Consider the following 22,667-nt stretch of genomic DNA (forward strand, 5'->3'; position numbering starts at 1 on the left):
TCGTAGTCATATATATGTGACTTCTAGATCAAATCTACAGTGAGGCCCTATTACACCATCAAGTTTCTTTGACAAAGACATTCGACAAAAAAATTTGATAGTGTAACACATCAAGTTTCTTTGACAAAGATATTCGACAAAAAAATTTGATAGTGTAACACGGGCCTAAGCAAAGAAGGGAAAGCAGAAAGGTGGAAGGAGTATATAGACACTCTACACAAGGGTGATGTACTTGAAGGCAATATTACAGAAGTGGAAGAGGGCGTAGATGAAAATGAAATGGGAGGTACGATACTGTGTGAAGAATTTGGCAGAGCACTGAAAGACTTGGGAGTACACAACATTCCATTAGAACTACTGATAGCCATGGGAGTGCCAGCCATGACAAAACTCTTCCATCTGGTGAGCAAGATGTATGAGACAGACAAAATACCTTCAGATTTCAAGAAGAATACAATAATTCCAATCCCAAAGAAAGCTGGTGTTGACAGGTGTTGAAGTTACTGAACTACACGTTTAATAAGTCACGGCTGCAAAATATTGACATGAATTCTATACTGATGAATGGAAAAACTGGTAGAAGCCAGCCTTGGAGATGATCAGTTCAGATTCCATAGAAATGCTGGAGCATGTGAGGTAATACTCACCATTACAACTTATCTTAGAAGATAGTTTAAGGAAAGGCAAGCCCACGTTTCTAGCATTTGTAGACTTAGAGAAAGCTTTTGACAATATTGACTGGCATACTCTTTCAAATTCTGAAGATGGCATTGGTCAAATACAGGGAGCAAAAGGCTATTTACAATTTGTACAGATACCAGATGGTAGTTATGAGGGTCAAGGGGCATGAAAGGGAAGCAGTGGTTGGGAAGGGAGTGAGACAGGATTGTAGCCTATCCCTGATGTTATTCAGTCTGTATATCGAGCAAGCAGTAAAGCAAGGAAAAGAAAACTTGAGAGTAGGAATTAAAATCCACGGAGAAGAAATAAAAACTTTGAAGTTTGCCAATGACATCTAGTTCTGTCAGAGACAGCAAAGGAATTGGAAGAGCAGTTGAACGGAATGGACATTGTCTTGATAGGAGGATATAAGAACATCATCAACAAAAGCACAGCAAGGATAATGGAATGTCGTCGAATGAAGTCATGTGATGCTGAGGGGATTAGATTAGGAAATAAGACACTTAAAGTAGTAGATGAGTTTTGCTATTTGGGGAGCAAAATAACTAATGATGGTTGAAGTAGAGAGGATATAAAATGTTGACTGGCAATGGCAGGAAAAGCGTTTATGAAGAAGAGAAATTTGTTAACATTGAGTATAGATTTAAGTGTCAGGAAGTCTTTTCTAAAAGTATTTCTATGGAGTGTAGCCATGTATGGATGTGAAACGTGGACAATAAATAGTTTAGACAAGAAGAGAATAGAATATTTCGAAATGCGGTGCTAGTGCTACAGTAGAATGCTGAAGATTAGATGGGTAGATCACGAAACTAATGAGGAGGTACTGAATCAAATTGGGGAGAAGAGGAATTTGTGATACAGCTTGACTAGAAGGAGGAATCAGTTGGTAAGACATATTTTGAGGAGGGATCACCAATTGTATTGGAGGGCAGCGCGGAGGGTAAAAATCGTAGAGGGAGACCAAGAGATGATTACACTAAGCAAATTCAGAAGGATGTAGGATGCAATAGTTATTAGGAGGTGTAGAAGCTTGCGCAGGATAGATTAGTGTGGACAGCTGCATCAAACCAGTCTCTGGACTGAAGAACACGACGACGACGACAGCAACAACCACCACCATGTAGTTAAGCCCCTTCAAAATTGTCATTGTCTTTTACTTTGGTATGTTGAACTTTCATGATGGTTATATTTCATGTGAAGATAAAGGTAGATATAAAAAACCAAGTGTACACTGTAGTAAAACTATCATAAATGTGCATTTGTATATTTACAGTTGAGAAAGTATGTATGTCTTGGCATCTCACATAATTTCTTGTATAGTTAATATCTACATAATCTGACTGGAACAGAAATAAGAGGATTATGGTTTATTTTGCAGGTGTTCCACAGGCCATGCAGAAAGTTATGATAAAAGGACTTGCAAAAGATGAAAGGACACTGAGGGAACTTGGTGTTGTTAAAGGTGCTAAAGTAATGGTTGTAGGCTCAAAATTGGACGATGTGCTGGCAGTGTCTACCCCCAGCAAGCAGGTATTGTGTTTGTAGTCACTGTTGCATTGTAGCTTATTTGTGTAAGTTTGTAAGAAAAAACAAATAATGGAGAAAGGAATTCAGGGAACTTGTTTACCTCCAGATTAATGTGGCTGGCACAATATTATCTTGTTCTAGTAAAAGTACAACTCATGCCCGCCCCCTCCTCCTTTGAACATTGTATGGCCTTATGCCAGCATTGCGTAAGATCACAAACATCCTGTTGGTAAAAGCTCTTGTCCTGTGTTCATTACTATGAATTACGTTCTCATTGTCTTCAAAGTGTGTTCCACATAGAGAATCCTTAAGTGGTCCAACATGTGGAAATTCAAGGATGAGAGGTCTTGGGCTGGGTTGGATATGTTCACATTCCTGAGGCTTGCGTGTAGTGGTGATAGAGCAATGTTTCTGTTGGGTTCTTGTCACACTATTTACTTTGGAAATGGATCTTGGGTTTTTGTCAGGGTCTTCACGTATGACTCTTAATTAAATGGTAGGCCTCTTGGAAAAACACACACGAGAATGGCACCACCTCTACACCAGAAGACTATCATGACTTTGCCAGCCAATTGAGCTACTTTGAATTTCTTCATTCCATTGATTGGCTTAAAATTGTTTCTAGCTTGAAGTGAGGCAACCAGGTTTTGTCACCTGTAACAGTCTTCTGAAAGGATTCTCCATTGGTCTGAAACTGAATCTTGTCATTTGTTGCTAACATTCATTGAAGCCATCTCGCTTTGAATGTCAGAAGAGGCTCACTCCCCCCGCCCCCACCCGCCCAAACACACACACACACACACACACACACACACACACACACACACACACATATTCTTCCAATGCCCACCAATAGCTGTAGAGCCAATTGTCAAATTACGATGTGCCGGTCTGCACGAATAATGGCAGCTGCACGATTCCCTATGTCAGAAGCTGTAGCTCTGATGGGGCTTCTCAAAGGTGGCTGCTCTTAGAGCTCAGTTTCTGCACTTCCTGTCACTAACTCTTTACACATCTCTCACTGCAGTTATTGTTGCTCAAAATGACATGCATTATTCAGCAGCAAAAATATTTGATCATTTGCCCAACAACATAAAGTGTCTAGCTGTTAGCAAATCAAGTTTTAAATCCAGCTTAAAATCATTTCTTTTGGACAACTCCTCCTGTTCCATGGATGAGTTTCTGTTTCAGGACTGGTAAAAAAAAATTGTACCTCTAAATGTAGTTGCATGTATAGAACTAAAAATTTCAGTAATATTAATATAAACACTATATATATATATATATAGTATATATATATATATATATATATTTATTTATTTTGTGACTTAGCAAATGAAAGCACTGGCAGGTCGATAGACACACAAAATTCTAGCTTTCGTAACCAACAGTTGCTTCATCAGGAAAGAGGGAAGGAGAGGGAAAGACGAAAGGATGTGGGTTTTAAGGGAGACGGTAAGGAGTCATTCCAATCCCGGGAGCGGAAAGACTTACCTTAGGGGGAAAAATGGACAGGTATACACTCGCATACACACACATATCCATTCGCACATACACAGACACAAGCAGACATTTGTAAAGGCAAAGAGTTTGGGCAGAGATGTCAGTCGAGGCGGAAGTACAGAGGCAAAGATGTTGTTGAATGACAGGTGAGGTATGAGTGGTGGCAACTTGAAATTAGCGGAGGTTGAGGCCTGGCGGGTAACGAGAAGAGAGGATATACTGAAGGGCAAGTTCCCATCCTCGGAGTTCTGACAGGTTGGTGTTAGTGGGAAGTATCCAGATAACCCGGACGGTGTAACACTGTGCCAATATGTGCTGGCCATGCACCAAGGCATGTTTAGCCACAGGGTGATCCTCATTACCAACAAACACTGTCTGCCTGTGTCCATTCATGCGAATGGACAGTTTGTTGCTGGTCATTCCCACATAGAAAGCTTCACAGTGTAGGCAGGTCAGTTGGTAAATCACATGGGTGCTTTCACACGTGGCTCTGCCTTTGATCGTGTACACCTTCCGGGTTACAGGACTGGAGTAGGTTGGTGGTGGGAGGGTGCATGGACAGGTTTTACACCGGGGGCGGTTACAAGGGTAGGAGCCAGAGGGTAGGGAAGGTGGTTTGGGGATTTCATAGGGATGAACTAAGAGGTTACGAACGTTAGGTGGACGGCGGATACACTCTCTTGGTGGAGTGGGGAGGATTTCATGAAGGATGGATCTCATTTCAGGGCAGGATTCTAGGAAGTCGTATCCCTGCTGGAGAGCCACATTCAGAATCGGATCCAGTCCCGGAAAGTATCCTGTCACAGGTGGGGCACTCTTGGGGTTCTTCTGTGGGAGGTTCTGGGTTTGAGGGGATGAGGAAGTGGCTCTGGTTATTTGCTTCTGTACCAGGTCGGGAGGGTAGTTGCGGGATGCGAAAGCTGTTTTCAGGTTGTTGGTGTAATGGTTCAGGGACTCCGGACTGGAGCAGTATCCTCCTACAGGCCAATCGCAAATTAGAACAGCATGTCACCCTCCACCTCAAAAAACTATCCAATCTCCTGGTTTCCCACCTCCGGAAAGGCAACTCACTCACCCTTCATAACCTTTCCAGCAAACCTCAACCTCCTCTCATTGCACACAGACGCAGTCTCTCCCATCTACTCAATCTCCCACTTCCAGCTCCACTCCCCCCAAAACCTCAAAATTCCAATCAACACAATCTGGAACCACAACACCCTAATTCAGTAGTTAACCTTTCCTCCAAACCTCTCTCCCAATCCGAAACCTCTGTCCTATCCAAAGGCCTCCCCTTCAGCCCCACTCCCAGATTCAACCAAACAGCCCCTGTCAAAGATTTACTGTCCTACACCCGTACTCTCTGCTGGAAATATCACTTTGCCACGAAGAAAAATGATCCTAATCCTACTCCTAATGGTCCAACTCCCCAAGACACTATCCAAATTGAACCCTGCCTGGAACAGTTCCGTCCTCCGTCACAGCGGGACCCACCTCCTCTTCCTCAAAATCGCCCTCTCCAAACTTTCCAGGAATTTCTGACTTCCAGCCTTGCCTCTCAATCCTTCTTGAAAAACCTTAATCCTGGTCCCAACATCACCACTGCTGAAGCCCAGGCTATCCGTGATCTGAAGGCTGACCGATCCATCGTCATTCTTCCGGCGGACAAGGGTTCCACAACCGTGGTACTTGATCGTCGGGAGTATGTGGCTGAGGGCTGCGTTAGCTTTCAGATGACACTACATACAAAGTTTGCCAAGGTAATCCCATTCCTGATGTCCAGGCGGAGCTTCAAGGAATCCTCAGAACCTTAGGCCCCCTACAAAACCTTTCACCTGATTCCATCAACCTCCTGACCCCACTAACACCCCGCACCCCTACCTTCTACCTTCTTCCTAAAATTCACAAACCCAATCATCCCGGCCGTCCCATTGTAGCTGGCTACCAAGCCCCCACAGAACGTATCTCTGCCTACATAGATCAACACCTTCAACCCATTACATGCAGTCTCCCATTCTTCATCAAAGACACCAACCACTTTCTCGAACGCCTGGAATCCTTACCCAGTCTGTTACCCCCGGAAACCATCCTTGTAACCATTGATGCCACTTCCTTATACACAAATATTCCGCACGTCCAGGGCCTCGCTGCGATGGAGCACTTCCTTTCACGCCGATCACCTGCCACCCTACCAAAAACCTCTTTCCTCATTACCTTAGCCAGCTTCATCCTGACCCACAACTTCTTCACTTTCGAAGGCCAGACATACCAACAATTAAAGGGAACAGCCATGGGCACCAGGATGGCGCCCCTCGTACGCCAGCCTATTCATGGAAGCCTTCTTGGTTACCCAGGCCTGCCAACCCAAAGTTTGGTACAGATTTATTGATGACGTCTTCATGATCTGGGCTCACAGTGAAGAAGAACTCCAGAATTTCCTCTCCAACCTCAACTCCTTTGGTTCCATCAGATTCACCTGGCCCTACTCCAAATCCCATGCCACTTTCCTTGACGTTGACCTCCACCTGTCAAATGGCCAGCTTCACACGTCCGTCCACATCAAACCCACCAACAAGCAACAGTACCTCCATTATGACAGCTGCCACCCATTCCACATCAAGCGGTCCCTTCCCTACAGCCTAGGTCTTCGTGGCAAACGAATCTGCTCCAGTCCGGAATCCCTGAACCATTACACCAATAACCTGAAAACAGCTTTCGCATCCCGCAACTACCCTCTCGACCTGGTACAGAAGCAAATAACCAGAGCCACTTCCTCATCTCCTCAAACCCAGAACCTCCCACAGAAGAACCCCAAAAGTGCCCCACTTGTGACAGGATACTTTCCGGGACTGGATCGGACTCTGAGTGTGGCTCTCCAGCAGGGATACGACTTCCTCAAATCCTGCCCTGAAATGAGATCCATCCTTCGTGAAATCCTCCCCACTCCACCAAGAGTGTCTTTCCGCCGTCCACCTAACCTTCGTAACCTCTTAGTTCATCCCTATGAAATCCCCAAACCACCTTCCCTACCCTCTGGCTCCTACCCTTGTAATCGCCCCCCCCCCCCCCCCCCCCTGCTGTAAAACCTGTCCCATGCACCTTCCCACCACCACCTACTCCAGTCCTGTAACCCGGAAGGTGTACACGATCAAAGGCAGAGCCACGTGTGAAAGCACCCACGTGATTTACCAACTGACCTGCCTACACTGTGAAGCTTTCTATGTGGGAATGACCAGCAACAAACTGTCCATTCGCATGAATGGACACATGCAGACAGTGTTTGTTGGTAATGAGGATCACCCTGTGGCTAAACATGCCTTGGTGCATGGCCAGCACATCTTGGCACAGTGTTACACCGTCCGGGTTATCTGGATACTTCCCACTAACACCAACTTGTCAGAACTCCGGAGGTGGGAACTTGCCCTTCAGTATATCTCTTCTCGTTACCCGCCAGGCCTCAACCTCCGCTAATTTCAATTTGCCGCCGCTCATACCTCACCTGTCTTTCAACAACATCTTTGCCTCTGTACTTCCGCCTCGACTGACATCTCTGCCCAAACTCTTTGGCTTTACAAATGTCTGCTTGTGTCTGTGTACGTGCGGATGGATATGTGTGTGTGTGCGCGAGTGTATACCCCTTTTTTCCGCTCCCGGGATTGGAATGACTCCTTACCCTCTCCCTTAAAACCCACATCCTTTCATCTTTCCCTCTCCTTCCCTCTTTCCTGATGGGGCAACAGTTTGTTGCAAAAGCTTGAATTTCATGTGTATGTTTGTGTTTGTTTGTGTGTCTATCGACCTGCCAGTACTTTCGTTCGGTAAGTCACATCATCTGTGACTTGTTCATCATATTGATAAAATAATTGTGAAAATTATCTACAGAACATGACATAACTAAACTAAACTTACAAGTGTATTGCATAGATGCCATCTTGATGGTCTGTTATGCCTTTGCAATCTATCAAAATTCTGTCAAAACTTCACACACACGGAGGGGAAATGTCATATTTGAAGCATATTGAAGGACAATGTTGAATGTGTATTAATTACTGTAAAAAAATGAGACATTATTTATTGAACAGTTCATTCATACACCTGTATGGCTACGTTTTATTGGCACAGGTTTGATAGGGGTTTGTGTCGGGTGTGAGAGGGAGAGGCAGCAGGTGCACAGGGTAGAAATGTGGCACAAGTGAGCTCATTCTGTTTGCAGGCATGGGAGTAGTGTGGGGCACACAATTGTGCTGGCCTCAAATTATGCTAGCCCCTGACCTGCACTAACCACCTCTTCTGATCCATAACCCTAACTTCTGTCATACCACAATCACACCCTATTTCCCACAGTATCTTTCGACCTCTGCAGTATTTCATTCTCCCAGTGAGCTTCTCTATATCGTTAGTGTCTTTTGCACAATTCCTCTTGCCTGCAGCCAGAATGAGTTCTTCAATGCAGTGTTGCCATACTGTGCATCTGCTGCTTCTTTCTCCCCTGCCCTTCCCCACATCCTTTCTTACCCCACACACTCTACTTGGTACAACCCCCATTCCAGTTGAGCTGCCGTGCTGGCACAATTTAATCAGCCAGAACAATGAACTCCTATACATGTATGAATGTGTAGACTATTGTTCTGAAGAGGGACTCATCCAAAACCAAACAAAGTTTTTAGTCTTGTTAATGCATATCAATGACTTAGCACGCAACTGTTCTCTGTGTTGTCAAATTTAATCCTTTAATTTAGAGTAGTTTTCCACACCACAGTAGTACTGGTGTTGACACCTATGATGAAATGTTGACACTGAATATCAAACATACATTTCTCATCCACAGCTCTGCAGGGCACAGTTCAACATTGTAAAGATAAATCTAGTACAGGCTGACAGGTCTGAATGGTTGTACTATGGTTGCTTTAGAAGGAAGGTACTATACAATACATGCGGGTTGTAGCATATTCCTAGAGTCATCATTTAAAAGTTTATGTTGAAACTTTGTTAATAGACTTTCTTGGAATAGTTACGTCAATCTTAAAGAGTCTTCCAGTTCAGTTCCTTTGTTATCTGTGTGACACTCTCCCATGGATCAAACAAACCTGTGACCATTTGTGCAACCTTTCTCTGTATTCGTTCGATATCCCCAGTTAGTCTGCTTATTACGGGTCCCACACTGTTGGATCACACGAGTGATTTGTAAGCAATCTCCTTTGTAGACTGATTGCACTTCCCCAGTATTCTACCAATCAACCAAAGTCTACCACCTGTTTTATGCACAACTGAGCATATGTGATCATTCTATTTCATATCCTTGCAAAGTTTTATACCGGGTATTTCTATGAATTGGCAGATTCTAACAGTGACTCGTTGATATTATACTCACAGGATACTAAGTTTTTTTCATTTTGTGAAGTGCAAAATTTTACATTTCTTAACATTTAGAGCAAGCTGCCAATCTCTGCACCACACTGAAATCTTATCAAGATTGCGTCATCTGCAAAAAGTCTGCAAGGTCGTTAATATACACTATGTGATCAAAAGTATTCGGATATCAGCAAAAAATACATTTTTCATATTAGGTGCTTTGTGCTACCACCTACTGCCAGGTACTCCATAACAGCAACCTCAGTAGTCATTAGACAGCATGAGAGAGCAGAATGGGGCACTCTGTGGAACCCATGGACTTCGAACGTGATCAGGTGATTGGGTGTCACTTCTGTCATACATCTGTATTTGAGATTTCCACAATCCCAGTGCTAGTGAAATGGAAACATGAAGGGACACATACAGCACAAAAGTGTACAGCTCGACCTCGTCTGTTGACTTACAGACACCACTGACAGTTGAAGAGCATTGTAATGGGTAATAGGCAGACATGTATCCAGATCATCACACAGGAATTCCAGACTGCATCAGGATCCACTACAGGTACTATGACAGTTAGGTGGGAGGTGAGAAAACTTGGATTTCATGGGTCGAGCGGCTGCTCATAAGCCACACATCATGCCAGAAATGCCAAATGACGCCCTACTTGTTGTAAGGAGCATAAACATTGGACGATGGAACAGTGGAAAAACATTGCGTGGAGTGACGAATCACGGTACACAATGTGGTGATCCGATGGCAGGGTGTAGGTATGGCGAATGCCCGGTGAACGTCATCTGCCAGCATGTGTAATGCCCACAGTAAAATTCGGAAGCGGTGGTGTTATGGTGTGGTTGTGTTTTCCTGGAAGGGGGCTTGCACCCCTTGTTGTTGTGCGTGGCAGTATCACAGCACAGGCCTACATTGATGTTTCGAGCATCTTTTTGCTTCCCATTGTAGAAGAGCAATTCAGGGATGGCGATTGCATCTTTCAACACGATGTTCATAATGCATGGCCTGTGGCGGAGTGTTTACACAACAATAACATCCCTGTAATGGACTGGCCTGCACAGATTCCTGACCTGAACCTTTGGGATGTTTTGGAATGCCGACTTTGTGCCAGGCCTCACTGACTATCACCAATACCTCTCCTCAGTGCAGCTCTCCGTGACAATTGGGCTGCCATTCCCCAAGAAACTTTCCAGCACCTGATTGAATGTATGCCTGCACGAGTGGAAGCTGTCATAAAGGCTAAGGGTGGGCCAACACCATTATGAATACCAGTATTACCGAAGGAGGGTGCCACAAACGTGTAGGTCATTTTTAGCCAGGTGTCCAGATACTTTCGATCACATAGTGTCTGTGCAAGATGAACAGCAAGGGTCCCAACACACTTCCCTGGGACACAGCTGAAGTTCCTTGAACATCTGACAGTGACTCTCCATCCGAGATAACATGTTGCATCCTCCGTACCAAAAAGTCCCCAATCCAGTCACAAATTTCACTTGTTACCTGATGTGATCATGCTTTTAACAATAAGCATAGGTGTGGTACTGAGTCAGATGCTTTTTGGAAATCAGGAAATACTGCATCTACCTGATTGCCTGAATCCAAAGCTTTCAGTACGTCTTGAGAAAAGTGTGAGTGGGGTTTCATATGATCGATGCTTTTCGAATCCATGTTGGTTGGTATTGAGGTCATTCTGTCCAAGATACCTCATTATGTTTTAGCTCAGAATATGTTCTAAGATTCTACAACAAATTTATGTCAAGGATATTGAACAGTAGGTTTGTGAATCACTTCTACTACTGTTCTTGTAGAGGGGTGTGACCTGTGCTCTTTTTTTTCCCCAAGAACTGGCTTCTTTTTTTTGGGGGGTGGGATTCTGTGATAGATCACACTTAGAAGAGGGTTAACTCAGCTGCAAATACAGTATACAATCTGACCGGGATTCTGTTGGGGGCTGGAGTTTTGTTTAGTTTTAACGATTTTGACTGTTTCTCAACACCACTGACTGACACTAATTTTCGTTGTGCTCATCTTTTCAGTAGGACGAGGATTAAATTTGGATCATTCTCATAGGTTTTCCTTTGTAAAGGAAAATTGAAAACGAAGTTAAGCATTTCAGCTTTCGCATTGCCACCCTCAATTGCAGCTCGTGTCTCACTCACTAGGAACTGGACACTAATTTTTGTGCCACTAACAGACTTTATGTATGACCAGAATGTCTTTGGGTCTGTGAAAGATCACTGGACAATACTATGCTACAGTAGTAATTGAAGGTCTCACACATTGTGCTGTTGACAGCCAAACGTTTTTCATTCAGCATCTGTCTGTCTTCAGCCCTATGCTTTGTTTTACACCTATTATGCTGTGGTCTCTGTTTCTGTAGAAGTTTCTTTACAGTGACTGTATACCACGGAGGTTCCCTCCCATTATGAACTGTTCTAATATCTATCCAATGCATGGTCAACTATCTTTTTAAACTTCAGCCATAGTTCCTCTACATGTGCCTGTGCTGAAAGTTTCAGGTTCCTTATTGAGATATGACACTACTGACTTTTTATCTAGTGTACTGAATTTATAAATCTACATCTATATCTACACCGATGCTTCCAATTGCTTGGGACTTTGTGTTGGGCTTATTACAATGTCACCGATATGGGAGTCTCTCCGATGATCAGAGGATGTTATATTCGTAGGATTCTCCTGTACAAACAATTTCTTGAATGCAAAATTTAAGACTTTGGCTTTTATTTTGCAATTTTCAACTGCCACACAGACTGGTCAACACAGGTCTAAATGGAAGCCTTAGGTGCATGAAAGAAGGTTGTATACGTGGAAGTAGACTGGAGATACTAGAAGGTATTAGATAGATTATATAATGGTAAGACAGAGATTTAGGAAAGAGGTTTTAAATTGTAAGACATTTCCAGGGGCAGATGTGGACTCTGACCACAATCTGTTGGTTATGAACTATAGATTAAAACTGAAGACACTGCAGAAAGGTGGGAATTTAAGGAGATGGGACCTGGATAAAGTGACTAAACCGGAGGTTGTACAGAATTTCAGGGAGAGCATAAGGGAAATATGGACAGAAATGGGGGGGAAAGAAATACAGTAGAAGAAGAACGGGTAGCTTTGAGGGATGAAGTAGTGAAGGCGGCAGAGGATCAAGTAGGTAAAAAGAAGAGGGCTAGTAGAAATCCTTGATTAACAGAAGAAATATTGAATTTAGTTGATGAAAGGAGAAAATATAAAAATGCAGTAAATGAAGCAGGCAAAAAGGAATACAAACGTCTCAAAAATGAGATTGACAGGAAGTGCAAAATGGCTAAGCAGGGATGGTTAGAGGACAAATGTAAGGATGTAGAGGCTTGTCTCACTAGGGGTAAGATAGATACTGCCTACAGGAAAATCAAAGAGACCCTCGGAGGAAAGAGAACCACTGTATGAGTTTCAAGAGCTCAGATGGAAACCCAGTTCGAAGCAAGGAAGTGAAAGCAGAAAGGTGGAAGGAGTATATAGAGGGCCTGTACAAGGGCGATGTACTTGAGGACAATATTATGGAAATGGAAGAGGATGTAGATGAAGATGAAATGGGAGATATGATACTGCTTGAAGAGTTTGACAGAGCACTGAAAGACCTAAGTGGAAACAAGGCCCCGGGAGTAGACAACATTCCATTAGAGCTATTGACAGCCTTGGGAGAGCCAGTCCTGAGAAAACTCTTACCATCTGCTGAGAAAGATGTATGAGACAGGCGAAATACCCTCACTTCAAGAGGAATATAATAATTCCAATCCCAAAGGAAGCAGGTTCTGACAGATGTGAAAATTACTGAACTATCAGTTTAATAAGCCACAGCTGAAAAATACTAACATGAATTCTTTACAGACGAATGGAAAAACTAGTAGAAGCCGACCTCGGGGAAGATCAGTTTGGATTCCGTAGAAATGTTGGAACACTTGAGGCAATACTGACCCTAAGACTTATCTTAGAAGATAGATTAAGCAAAGGCAAACCTATGTTTCTAGCATTTGTAGACTCACAGAAAGCTATTGACAATGTTAACTGGAATCCTTTCTTTCCAATTCTGAAGGTGGCAGGGGTAAAATACAGGGATCGAAAGGCTATTTACAATTTTTACAGAAACCGGATGGCAGTTACGAGAGTCGAGGGACATGAAAGGGAAGCAGTGGTTGGGAATGGAGTGAGACAGGATTGTAGCCTATCCCTGATGTTATTCCGTCTGTATATTGAGCAAGCAGTAAAGCAAGGAAAAGAAAACTTTGGAGTAGGAATTAAAATCCATGGAGAAGAAATAAAAACTTTGAAGTTTGCTGATGACATTGTAATTCTGTCAGAGACAGAAAAGGACCTGGAAGAGCAGCTGAACGGAATGCACAGTGTCTTGAAAGGAGGATATAAGATGAACATCAACAAAAGCACAACAAGGATAATGGAATGTAGTGGAATTAAATTGGGTGATGCTGAGGGAATTAGATTAGGAAATGAGACACTTAAAGCAGTAGATGAGTTTTGCTGTTTAGGGAGCAAAATAAATGATGATGGTCAAAGTAGAGAGGATATAAAATGTAGACTGGCAATGTCAAGGAAAGCGTTTCTAAAGATTAGATTAGATTAATTATTCAGAGATGCTTATGCGTGTACACAGTTAAGTCGCATATGAGCAGTACCTTCTCCCGCTTCTAGCTATTTGAAGTGCGGCTGTTAGCTGCATCCAAGGTAACTGGACACGAGCTGTTCCAGCAGTAGCAACAAGCAGCCAGGTGCTACCCGGAAACATTTTCTTTGTGCGCCCAAGTTGCCAGATTCGCACATATGCAGAGCAGTTTGATTTGTAGTGAGGTGAGGGGTAGTCTCCACGTGAACCGTGTTTACATTTAGTGATTTTGTTGTTTCCTCTTGGTTGACAGCTGTCGAGTCAAATGAAAACAAAACCGATTTCTGTGGCCCATAGCTATAAAGTGAATTAAATACGTTCACGTAATTATGGAAGGGTATAATATGGTATTAGTTTCAGTTTTCTGATTTGATTTTATTTCCAGGTTTTTGGCAGTTGGGCATTAATTGCCTTGCAGAACACTGAAGTTATTTTTGTTGATTTCATAATAAAAAAGAATAAAAGAGGCTTTAATTAATCCTTTCTTCAGAGGCAGTCAGTTTATTGGAAACACTATTGGCTGTAGTTCAATTCTTTTATCTTGGCGGCTCGCACATGCTTGCTCAGATGCGGGAGTTGCTGCGTTGCCAGTTGCAAACGACGCACACACCATGAGAAGCAGCGCCATAGTATAGCATAGTATAGTTCACAAACTTACGTTTAGGGGGGAGCGCGAAGTTTATGAAGTAAAGCCGCGACGGCCACGTTATCCCTTTCGCTGCTGCAGAGACGTGCTCCCCGCATTTTGTCATCACTGCACTGCTCGCCTGTGCAGACGCATGGTGTTCCAACTGCTTTGACACACTTCTCATTCAATTTCACAAGAAGTATTTGTCCCAAAAATTTGATTTTTACACTTCTTCTTGACTGATACCTCCCCCCATAAATTACTTAATTTTGTTGTGATGTTCAATGCAGTTATTTTGCAGCATTAACTGTAGTAAACCATTGCACGAAATTTTGAAAAGTTTGCAGAGGTAAAAGTCCGTAGAGTATATTTTCCGTATGGTCGATTTTAGTTGCTACAATGTTGAGAATGAAATGTGGACAAGATACCTAAATTTCATATAAAATTTACTGTTTAACAATATCTCATTTAATTTAAGTACCAGATAGGTGTCGTATTTAATATTGAGAAATATTCCGTCTTTCTCTACTGTAATAAAAGTTTTATTTACACTGGGCACATTTGGCTTTATTTTAAAGCACTTCAGTCAATCAAAAGGAAGTAGGCAAAATACATTAAACAAAACTGTGGACTTAGAAAAACAGGACTTGAATATACTGTGTATCCGTGAAGTGCTCTGAGCTATGTCAAACATAGTTTTTGTGTGTGGCACACACAAACAGCATTTATTTGCTAAAACACTGATCAGCCGACACAAACGTTGAATATTGTGTTACCGCAGTACAAAACTACCAAAGGTGACTTGGCAATTGAGGAGACAAAATACTGTCCACTGAAGATGCTTCAAAAGAGAAAAACACGTCTGGTCTAAATAAGACGCTTATTACAGTTGCAGAAGAGGAATGTGTTTCAAATTATGCTCTAAATAATACTTTTAATACTGTCGCAAAAGAATATATCTCAATATGAATAGTAAAACAGCGACTGCGGAAGAGAAGATATACAAACAAAACAGATAACATGACTATTGTATGTGTGCCTTTTCATTGTTTTTAATTTCTGTGAAAAGAAATATTGGAGGACAAAATTAGAAGAACCGAAAATTTATTATGGTTATAATGAAGAGACAAAGTACTAGAAATTTCAAAAAAATTATATTCAAACGAATAAAATTCATGAAGTAAGACACTTCGATGTTGATTTTAAATAAAGAAAATATTAATCACCGAACAAGGCTTGAACTCAGAACCTTTCGCTTAGCAGTCAAACACCTTAACCATTACGCTAAGGCAGCTCGTTTACCTGAGCTTCTGGAGGACTCTAAGATATCACGCTAAATACCGATAAACACTGTTGGTATGACTATGAATTACTCATGTTTCGTCGAAGTACAATAGGAAATAAAAGATTACCGCTGCTCTTTATTGCGAAAAAGCATTTCGTGAGAATGATACAAACACCTTTCCTTGCTATCACCTGAATTAGGAGGCTTATTGCTTTTTGGTTAATTGATTAATAGAATATGAAGCAATTGGTATAAAGAATGCTTTTTCCAAACTTTCTATAAAAGAAAGTCTGCTATCAAGACATTGCTTTTGGTCAGTTATTTTATTTATGACTGAATGTTTCTAAAACTGAAGACACTCGTCCGTGCTCTGCACTGCAGTTGAGCTCTGGCAACGTCGTTGTCTGTTCATTGGCTGACTGTGTTTTGTGACTTCAGATGTGCAGAACGAACCTAAACTCGGCCACCATCGTAAATGACGCGCACTATAGTGTCAAATGTTTGCAGAATTTCAAATGCACATTGTTATCTTTTGGGACGTATGGCATTATGCCATAATAAAGAACTAAACATGAGATAATATGGTACTGGTACTCAAAGAAAATTTGCATCCCGAAAACCACACTGAAAAGATTAATATCAGCTTGTGGCGTACATCTTTGTGAATCTGGACATACGAATGTGCTATTTAAGTCTAATCATCGTGTACGAAATTCTGATGCTCATGGCGTATTCTCTGATGTCCTGTTTTGTTTGTTACGTAATGTAAGGTCTCTTAATGCTATATACGTATGAACATATGGACTACCTACATCATCGTAGCTGCACAGGCACAATAATGCTGTTTTCTGGTCTAATAGGTCGCGGGAAAACATTGTGATTGGTGGTTTTAAAAGCGTTACTTTCAGAGTACATTTCATTTTACGCAATACGAGTTATGTTACATATACGAATGTGCTTTGAGTTTCTTAAATCGTGGAGCGTTTGATTCTCATTTAAAACTTAACACTTTGAGGGCCAGCCACTTAGAAGAATTTAGAGACCAGACATTTGCGGCATTACTTAACATTTTACTGGCACATTTGTGTGATGTATTGAAGTGTAACACATGCAAAAAAGACAAATATTATACCGGTATGTGAAAGTTTAGCTTTTCTTGTAGCTACACTATGTGTGCTAGTTTATACCATTAACTTTTTCTATTTGTCTGTTCACGCTGCTTAAGAGTGTTGTTGCTATAGGCTGACTACATCACATATCCTATGCTCTGAATCACTACATTTACATGCGACACATCTTCTGAAATACAAAAACTGAATTTCTGAAACCGTTTTTTGTTGTCTGAAGTGGGTTTGCTAGAACAGTTAACTACGGCGCCTGGAAAACAGCAGACATAGTTGATGATTTAGTCAGCACAATCACTATTTCTCTTCAATTAGACGAGGTATAAACAGCTTCAGTCTAATATTTCCACTTATCTTTCACTATACAAAGAGCCACTCTGTCAATATTTGCCAAAATTTTGAAAAAACAAGACAAAACCTTACACTCCAATCACGTTTCAATACCGACTGCGTTTACTTGGGAGCGAAAATCAGTTGTGGAATTGGAAAACTGGCAACCAGAAGCGGATTTCCAGAATAGATTTTGAAATGTTTACTTGACCACCCTCAAGCAGTATTGGGAGATCACTTTACAAAATCCAGTTTTGGGTGCCCCATGTAAACGTGATGAATATCTGCTACCATTGGCTGGCGAGATCACATGACATGAGCTATGATTGGCTTACAAAAGCACATCGTGATCTCCCAATTTCAATGCTTTGGGAACAAACATTCTGTGTTTGGTGGAATTTGTTTATATACATTCGTAATACGAAAATATGCAGCGTACTTGTTGCTGCAAATCAAGTGTCTCTCAAAAACACATTTTTTTCTGGGGTTTGTTTCTTAAAGGGGCGGAAGGTTCTACACTAGTGTACAAAACCTTGATCATTCAAAGGATTGATAAGTTTTCCGATTCTGAAGGAAAGTATACTGTCACTTAACATGAAAAAATGTATTTTTTAACCGGCAAAATTCCAGATTATTATTATTATTTTTTTTTTTTTTTTTTTTTTTTTTCCCCCCCCCCCCCCCCCCCCCTTGTCCACGTATACACCCTGTAATCATAGGTGGTGAACGAAAAACACATCATATTTCCACAGAAAACTACCAATGCTGTAGGAAGTATATTCTGTGCAGGCAAAAGGACAGTAGACGTTGGTGCCACATCATTATTAACATCACTCGCCGAATTCACAATTGATGGTTGGTACAACTGGTCATTCATTCAATATGCCGTTCATAGTAAGCCAACACGCACTGGTTAGTATATACAGGCTGATAGTTAAGCCAGTACGCATTAATTTGTATCCATAGGCTGACAGTTGTCACAATTTGCTTTAGCATGAAGGGGTTCTTTGTACCTTGGTTTGTAAGGCCCACATCATCTCGAAGCCGACCTTCCATCAGAATGGCTACAGCGAAAGACAAGAGTAGTCGCACTTTGCACCAGTGACCAACAGTGAATCTTGTGAGAGGTGATAATATCAATGTTACACCGTAGACTATGGCCTCTTTGTTTTACACAGGAAGCATTTCCAACAAGGTTGGTCATGTTCTGCAGAAAAATGATGTGAAATGTGTTTTTTGACCAAAATCTAAGATTATAGCCTTTTTAGGAAATTAAAGGATGATTTTGCTGTGTGTATCTATTGCATTCATTGCAATTGTAATACGTTGTGTATTGGTCAAACTAGTATGACTGTGGAGGAATGGTGTACTGAGCATAAGTATCGCACATTTAAAACAGCTGAACAAATCTGTTGTTGCAGAATGCTTGTCTTGGAACAAGTCATCCTATGGAATATCACGATAGTGAGATTCAGGCATGCTCTTCCAGCTATTGGGATAGTATTCATAAGGAAGCAGCTCAAATCAAATTAACATGTAACCTTGTAAATAGAGATGGAGATTTTGCTTAAATTCTACTTGAAATCCTGCTCTATCTCGGGTCAAACAACAGAGCAACAGAAGTTTATTAATATTCATTATCAGTAACTTCTGACATTGGTCATCTCTAGTTTTGTGATGGCAGTAGTGTTTAAAGTGTGTGTGTGTGTGTGTGTGTGTGTGTGTGTGTGTGTGTTTTTGTACATTTCTGCATGTGATCTGCATACCAAGGTTTTAAATTTTCCTGCACAACATTTTCTCAATGCATTTGTATATTGAAAATGGCTGAGTGTGCGCCTATCAAGAAAGTGGTTATTGTCAAAGATGTTACTCAGATGCATTCTTGTAAGTTATTTGAATATTTCACCATTGTTCTTTTTATTTTTATATACACAGCTTGACAGCTTTGTGAGGGTATGTGTGCGCGCAATCTCTTTAGCTGTCTGTCTATACATAATTCCCACTGCCTTTCTGTCCATAGATTTTTAAGCAAGCATCATTTGTATTTGTCAGCACATCCATTAGTCATCATAAGAAGTAACACCATTCTTGTTAATAGGAATTGCTAGAGGAGAAAGCTGTATCCACAAGCAAGGAGCCGTTTTGCAAACAGAAACAACATCGGAAGGTGTTGGATAAAGGTGTTCCAGAAGATGCAATGCCTGGAATAAAAAATGCAAAGGTGAGATCTAATTGGGTAATGTTTTGAGATCCCTGATATCACTATTAATAAACATAATTTTCATTTTCCTGTTCTGACATTTTGCTCCAGTATGTAATAACTAAACTCCATCTGAACAGGCCTCAAAAGGTCCTACGGTGCCAATCGACCGGTCACTGGATTTGTCCATTGTGCAAGACTGCTTTAAAATTCCTCACAGTTGCTTGATCTAAAACTTCTTAATAGCTGTTGATTTACGTCTCTGTTTACTATTGGCGTCAGTGCTGGGGGTGGTAGTGAAGAACAAAAGAAATGTGGCCTATTTCTCTGTGAATTCCATGTACTTGGTTCGTAAAACTTCAGCTATGTAGTGTATGTTTCCTTTGAATATTTCATACAGGTTCCAAATTGATTTCAGGTTTCGTTCGCCTCTGCTTATGATTTTTCAGCTGTGTGTCTTTGATTTAGCACTAGCCCACATTATTTTTATGCGTATGTTTGTTTAGTAAGGTGTTGAACATTTATGTTAAAGTTGATGCCCTTCAAATAATATGTAATTACCATTTATTAAGAATGCTGTAAGTGGAGTAATTTTTGTAGCAATAAAAGGCTGTATTTTGTATTTAATGAAAAAACACTGCAAGATGCCATGTTTTAACATCTGAAAATAACTGATCCTTCTCACTTTTAATACTGCACAAAGTTACAGAAACAGGAATGAGGGTTACATTTTTATGACTGCGTGCCTAAACCCTATGTATATGGTTTCCCCATGGTGTCAGATCTCTTGCTTGTCTCACAGCCAGCTAAAGATTTGTTCCTGTAACATTAATTAGTCGTGGCGGATTGGGGACACACAGTGAGGTCCATTGTTATTTGGCAAGATCCCAATAGATTCTGATATTCAAACACTTCACATTTTGGGCCTTCCTATTTACAACTAAAACCTTACATTATGAGTGTAATTACTCATTGTCATTTCAACTACGTAGTCCGTTGGAATGGATTGTCAAACAATCACTCGGTTCAAATGCCAGGACCACACACACTAAAAATCCACTATTCAAACAACAAAATTTAGATGAGCGACACAGTTCTTGACCCCCCCCCCCCCACCCACCCTCCGCCCTTCTCTCCCCATGAGGCTCGCCGCTCTTTGGCGGGTTCGGGCTTGGCTACCACAGAGCCCCTGCCTTTGCAGCATCTTTTCCCTTCCGTGCTGCATGTCTAATAAGATGTTTCTCTCTCTCTCTCTCTCTCTCTCTCTCTCTCTCTCTCCCTCCCTCCCTCCCTCTCTCTCTCTCCCTCTCTCCCCCCCCCTTTTTTTTTAATCACACTGTTAACAACAGATTTTCGAGTGATTCTCCAATTTGCTGGTGCTCAGAAACGGCACATATACGTATAGGCTTGAAATGAATGCCAATATGGTATCTCACAACTCTGTTCTGAAGGGAGATGGCGTGTATATGACATAGGTGCCGTTGTGCCATCTCTTTGGTCAATGCTCAGACGCACACTCAGAATATGTGACCTGCTAGACATTGCCTTGCATGTTCGGGAAGACTCCCGAACGTGCTATTCCACACTATGACATCAGAAACTCGGCACGCTCAACGTTCAGATGCACGGTCCGTGTGCCGACGGCTTAAAACCAGTGCATTCCCTTTTGGGGGGGGGGGGGGGGGGGGGGCAGAAGGAGCGAAGGAGCGCGGCATCGGAGATGCTGGCAGTCGTGGGGAATGTTCTCGCTGTGAGCCAATCATCTTCTTCACAGTCATTGTCTACTAAATGTAAACGGAATGAGGCTAATGATTCAAAGATTCTCCCAGCTGCACCTTATTTCCTCATGGTTTCCTGTGCTGAAGGCAGTGAGTCCCTTGCTACAGTAAATATGTTTGTCACTCAGAAAGATGATAGAATTGCTGGCCCTGTGAAATCCTGCTCTCATTTATGCAATGGCACTTTGGTTTTAGAGACTACTTGTGATTCTCAAGCACAGCAACTGCTTGCAGCTTTGCTCCTCCATGGCTATCCTGTTTGTGTTGAGACCCATCGAACCCTGAATTCTTGCCATGGAGTTATTCACACTAGGCTGCTCGATGGTGTGACCGAGGCAGAAATCCAAACATACCTCTCCGATCGGGGTGTCGTTGCAGTCCATTGGGTGATGAAAAAGGTGGATGCATCCCTAGTGCCCACACGCATTCTTTTTCTCATTTTTGATGGAGTGGTGCTTCCGTCCAAGATCAAAGCAAGATATGAAGCTATCACAGTTCGACCACACATTCCGAACCTGATGCACTGCTACATTGTTACAACCACACTCGAATGTCTTGTAGACACCGGCCCAAATGTGTAATCTGTGGTAGGGATGCTCACGAGGGCGATTGTCCCTCCCCTCCTCCCTGCTGTATCATTTGCAATGGCAACCAGGCCACCTCTTCCTGAGATTGTCCCTTGTATCTCGATGAACGGTCATCCAGGAGGTCCGGGTGAAGGAAAAAGTGCCTGACCCGGTCGCTTGCAAGTTCTTGGTGAGTCGGATATCCTAGGATATCCTACGTTCTACCATATGGCACTTAAAGTACTGCTCTTGCTACATCTCATTCCACGAAGGACGTGGCAAGGTGGTCATGTGACCTCTAATTCAGCATTGCAGTTGTAAAATTGCCCAGTGTCATGGTAGCATCCCCAGCTCCCCCAGCTGTGCAACAACCCATTAAACTATCACCTCACGGGGCAAAGTCACCTGCTACACAACTGGCAAGCTGGAAACGACAGAAGGAATACTCCCGTGAAGACTTCTTACATCCCTCGAGCCAACCGGAAGTGCTCCATCAAAACAAAGGCAAGTGGTCTTCTCCTTTGCCGACTTGAAGGTCCTCTTCAACGGTGTTGCCACGTGATACCATTGCCTGGCCGACCTCTCTATTGCTGGTGCGCACCTCCAACCATTTTCCGCACTGGACTCCACAGACCGACAGAAGGAAAATGCCGACGCCTTTGTAGATCTCATGGAGCAGGATCCCCCAGCCTCTACATCTACATCTACATCCATACTCCGCAAGCCACCTGACGGTGTGTGGCGGAGGGTACATTGAGTACCTCTATCGGTTCTCCCTTCTATTCCAGGCTCATGTTGTTTGTGCAAAGAAAGATTGTCGGTATGCCTCTGTGTGGGCTCTAATCTCTGATTTTATCCTCATGTCTCTTCACGAGATATACGTAGGAGGGAGCAATATACTGCTTGACTCCTCACTGAAGGTATGTTTTCGAAACTTCAACAAAAGCCTGTACCGAGCTACTGAGCGTCTCTCTTGCAGAGTCTTCCACTTGAGTTTGTCTATCATCTC

At 42.3% G+C, this 22,667-nt stretch overlaps 1 protein-coding gene across 1 annotated transcript in view; it reads left to right on the top strand.

The window, feature by feature from the left end:
- The window catches only part of LOC124789386 (ubiquitin domain-containing protein UBFD1-like), a 59,201-nt gene that overhangs the window by 21,538 nt on the left and 14,996 nt on the right, over positions 1 to 22,667 (top strand). Inside the window, exons 3-4 of the mRNA XM_047256718.1 lie at positions 2,060 to 2,211; positions 19,213 to 19,335. Of these exons, the coding sequence (XP_047112674.1) occupies positions 2,060 to 2,211; positions 19,213 to 19,335 (275 nt within the window). The remainder of the gene's footprint in view (positions 1 to 2,059; positions 2,212 to 19,212; positions 19,336 to 22,667) is intronic.

This window comes from Schistocerca piceifrons, chromosome 3 (genome assembly GCF_021461385.2).
Source record: "Schistocerca piceifrons isolate TAMUIC-IGC-003096 chromosome 3, iqSchPice1.1, whole genome shotgun sequence".
Lineage (NCBI taxonomy): Eukaryota > Metazoa > Arthropoda > Insecta > Orthoptera > Acrididae > Schistocerca > Schistocerca piceifrons.